The 2,988-nt window shown below is 41.2% G+C and overlaps 1 protein-coding gene across 1 annotated transcript; it reads left to right on the plus strand.

Moving 5' to 3' along the window:
- The first annotated feature begins 662 nt into the window (after positions 1 to 662).
- On the plus strand, positions 663 to 2,699 carry LRRC4C (leucine rich repeat containing 4C). Its single transcript, XM_015418623.1, has one exon. It carries the CDS (start codon positions 663 to 665, stop codon positions 2,571 to 2,573), a length of 1,911 nt encoding a protein of 636 aa, XP_015274109.1. The 3' UTR covers positions 2,574 to 2,699.
- Positions 2,700 to 2,988: the final 289 nt, after the last annotated feature.

A 2,988-nucleotide genomic window follows, 5' to 3' on the forward strand; every position in this document is an offset into this window, starting at 1 on the left:
TTGGTCAGAGAAAGTTTAAACTGCTCTGCATTGCTCAGCTGTTTAAAGGGGCTTTCTTTGGCAGCTAGCCCCTGGAGCTTGCTGCCCAAGAACTCCCATTTAAACAGCTGAGCAGTGCAGCACAAATTGCTCTGTGGGGAGCAAACTGCTTCATCTGGCTCAGTTGTTTAAAGAGGCTTTCTTTAGAATCCAGCCTCTGGGGCTCATTGCCAAAGAAAGCCCCTTTAAACAGCAGAGTCTCATGGAGCAAACTGCTCCGCTCTATGCATCTCAGCTGGTTAGAGGGGCTTTCTTGGGTTGAGCTCTGAGCTATTTAAACCAAACATGTTTCTGAAGTGTGCATGCACACAAAACCTTATACCTTGAATAAAACTTTGTTGGTCTTAAAGGTGACATTGGACTTGAACTTTATTCTGCTGCTTTAGACCAACATGGCTACCCAATGGAATATTTCCTCACAAGTTGTTTGCTACCTGCATGGGTAGTTGTATATATTGAATTTTATATCCAATTCTTTTGAAGAAATAATATCTGGGAAATTCTGGATGTAGGGTTGTGTGCTTTAATATTGGTGGCTAACATAATACTTAGTTTTCTCCATCTCCTTTTTTTTCTTTCAGACTATTGGAGCTCCTGAAGGACCAACACCAAACAAATTATGAATGTTGAACAAGATGACCTTACATCCACAGCAGATAATGATAGGTCCTAGGTTTAACAGGGCCCTATTTGACCCCTTGCTTGTGGTGCTACTGGCTCTTCAACTTCTTGTGGTGGCTGGTTTGGTTAGAGCTCAGACTTGCCCTTCTGTCTGTTCCTGTAGTAACCAATTCAGCAAAGTAATTTGTGTGAGGAAGAATCTGAGAGAGGTCCCTGATGCCATCTCTACAAATACACGGTTATTGAATCTCCATGAGAACCAGATCCAAATCATTAAGGTGAATAGTTTCAAACACCTGAGGCATCTAGAAGTTTTACAGTTGAGCAGGAATCACATTAGAACAATAGAAATAGGGGCTTTCAATGGTCTGGCTAATCTCAATACTCTGGAACTCTTTGACAATCGTCTTAGCACCATTCCAAATGGGGCTTTTGTATACCTGTCAAAACTAAAGGAGCTTTGGTTGCGAAACAACCCCATTGAGAGTATCCCTTCTTATGCTTTTAATAGAATTCCTTCTCTGCGAAGGTTGGATTTGGGGGAATTAAAAAGGCTTTCATATATCTCAGAAGGTGCCTTTGAAGGTCTGTCCAATTTGAGGTATTTGAACCTTGCTATGTGTAACCTTCGGGAGATCCCTAACCTCACACCACTTGTAAAACTGGATGAGCTAGATCTTTCTGGGAACCACTTAACTTCTATCAAGCCAGGGTCCTTTCAAGGGTTAATGCACCTTCAAAAACTGTGGCTGATTCAATCCCAGATTCAAGTGATTGAAAGGAATGCCTTTGATAACCTTCAGTCACTAGTAGAGATCAACCTGGCCCATAACAATCTAACATTACTGCCTCATGACCTCTTCACACCTCTCCGTCTAGAAAGGATCCACCTGCATCACAACCCTTGGAACTGCAACTGTGATATCTTGTGGCTCAGCTGGTGGATTAAAGACAAAGCACCCTCCAACACTGCATGCTGTGCCCGTTGCAACACACCTCCTAGCTTGAAAGGAAGGTACATCGGTGAGCTGGACCTGAATTACTTTACGTGTTACGCTCCTGTAATTGTGGAGCCACCAACAGACCTCAACGTCACTGAAGGCATGGCTGCAGAGCTGAAATGCCGAGCATCAACATCCCTGACCTCTATATCTTGGATTACTCCTAATGGGTCTGTTATAACACATGGGGCTTATAGGGTTCGGATTTCTGTGCTTAGTGATGGCACGTTAAATTTTACAAGGGTGACTGCACAAGACACAGGCTTGTATACGTGCTTGGTGAGTAACTCTGTTGGGAATACCACAGCTTCTGCCACACTCAATGTAACTGCACAGGAGTGTATTACTTACTTTTCAACCATCACAGTAGAAACTGTGGAACCTTCTCAGGATGAGGCACGGACCACAGAGCAGGTTTGGCCCACACCAGTCATTGAATGGGATACCACCAATGCAACAACCTCTCTCACACCACAGAGCACAAGGTCAACAGAAAAAACATTCACCATCCCTGTGACAGATTCAAGCAATGGGATTCCAGGAATAGATGAAGTTATGAAGACTACCAAAATCATAATTGGTTGTTTTGTGGCAATCACTCTCATGGCAGCAGTGATGTTGGTCATTTTCTACAAAATGAGAAAACAGCATCACCGACAAAATCACCATGCTCCAACACGAACTGTAGAGATAATTAATGTGGATGATGAGCTTACAGGTGATTCACCTATAGAAAGTCATTTGCCCATGCCAGCAATAGAGCATGAGCACCTAAATCACTATAACTCCTATAAGTCTCCTTTCAACCACACAACAACAGTTAACACAATAAATTCAATACACAGTTCAGTGCATGAACCATTATTGATCCGAATGAACTCGAAAGACAATGTGCAAGAGACTCAGATCTAAAACATTTACAAATTTAAAGGGGGAGTTTAAAACAAAAAGACAGTTTATTAAAAAAATGACACAAATGACTGGGCTAAATCTACTGTTTCAAAAAAAGTGTCTTTACAAAAAAGAAATTTATTTATTAAAAAATTCTATTGTGCGCGAACACAGACAAAATTATGTGTATTCCTCAGAACCTCTTTTTGCTGCACTTATTTACCCTACTTCTTTCCTGACCCTTTCTTCTTCCCTTCTCCTAATCCCATTTGCCATATTTTTTCATAGAACAACTTGATTCTCTAAAGAACTGGTCTAGGAATTTTTGTAAGAATTCTGTTAACGCTTTGGGAATTTTTATGGTGAATTCTAGTGGTGAGATTCGGTCTATTTTGTCTTTTTTCATTTCATTTTCTTCTCATGCCCTTTTTGAAAT

Source organism: Gekko japonicus, unplaced genomic scaffold (assembly GCF_001447785.1).
Source record: "Gekko japonicus isolate JY-2015 unplaced genomic scaffold, Gekko_japonicus_V1.1 scaffold500, whole genome shotgun sequence".
NCBI lineage: Eukaryota > Metazoa > Chordata > Lepidosauria > Squamata > Gekkonidae > Gekko > Gekko japonicus.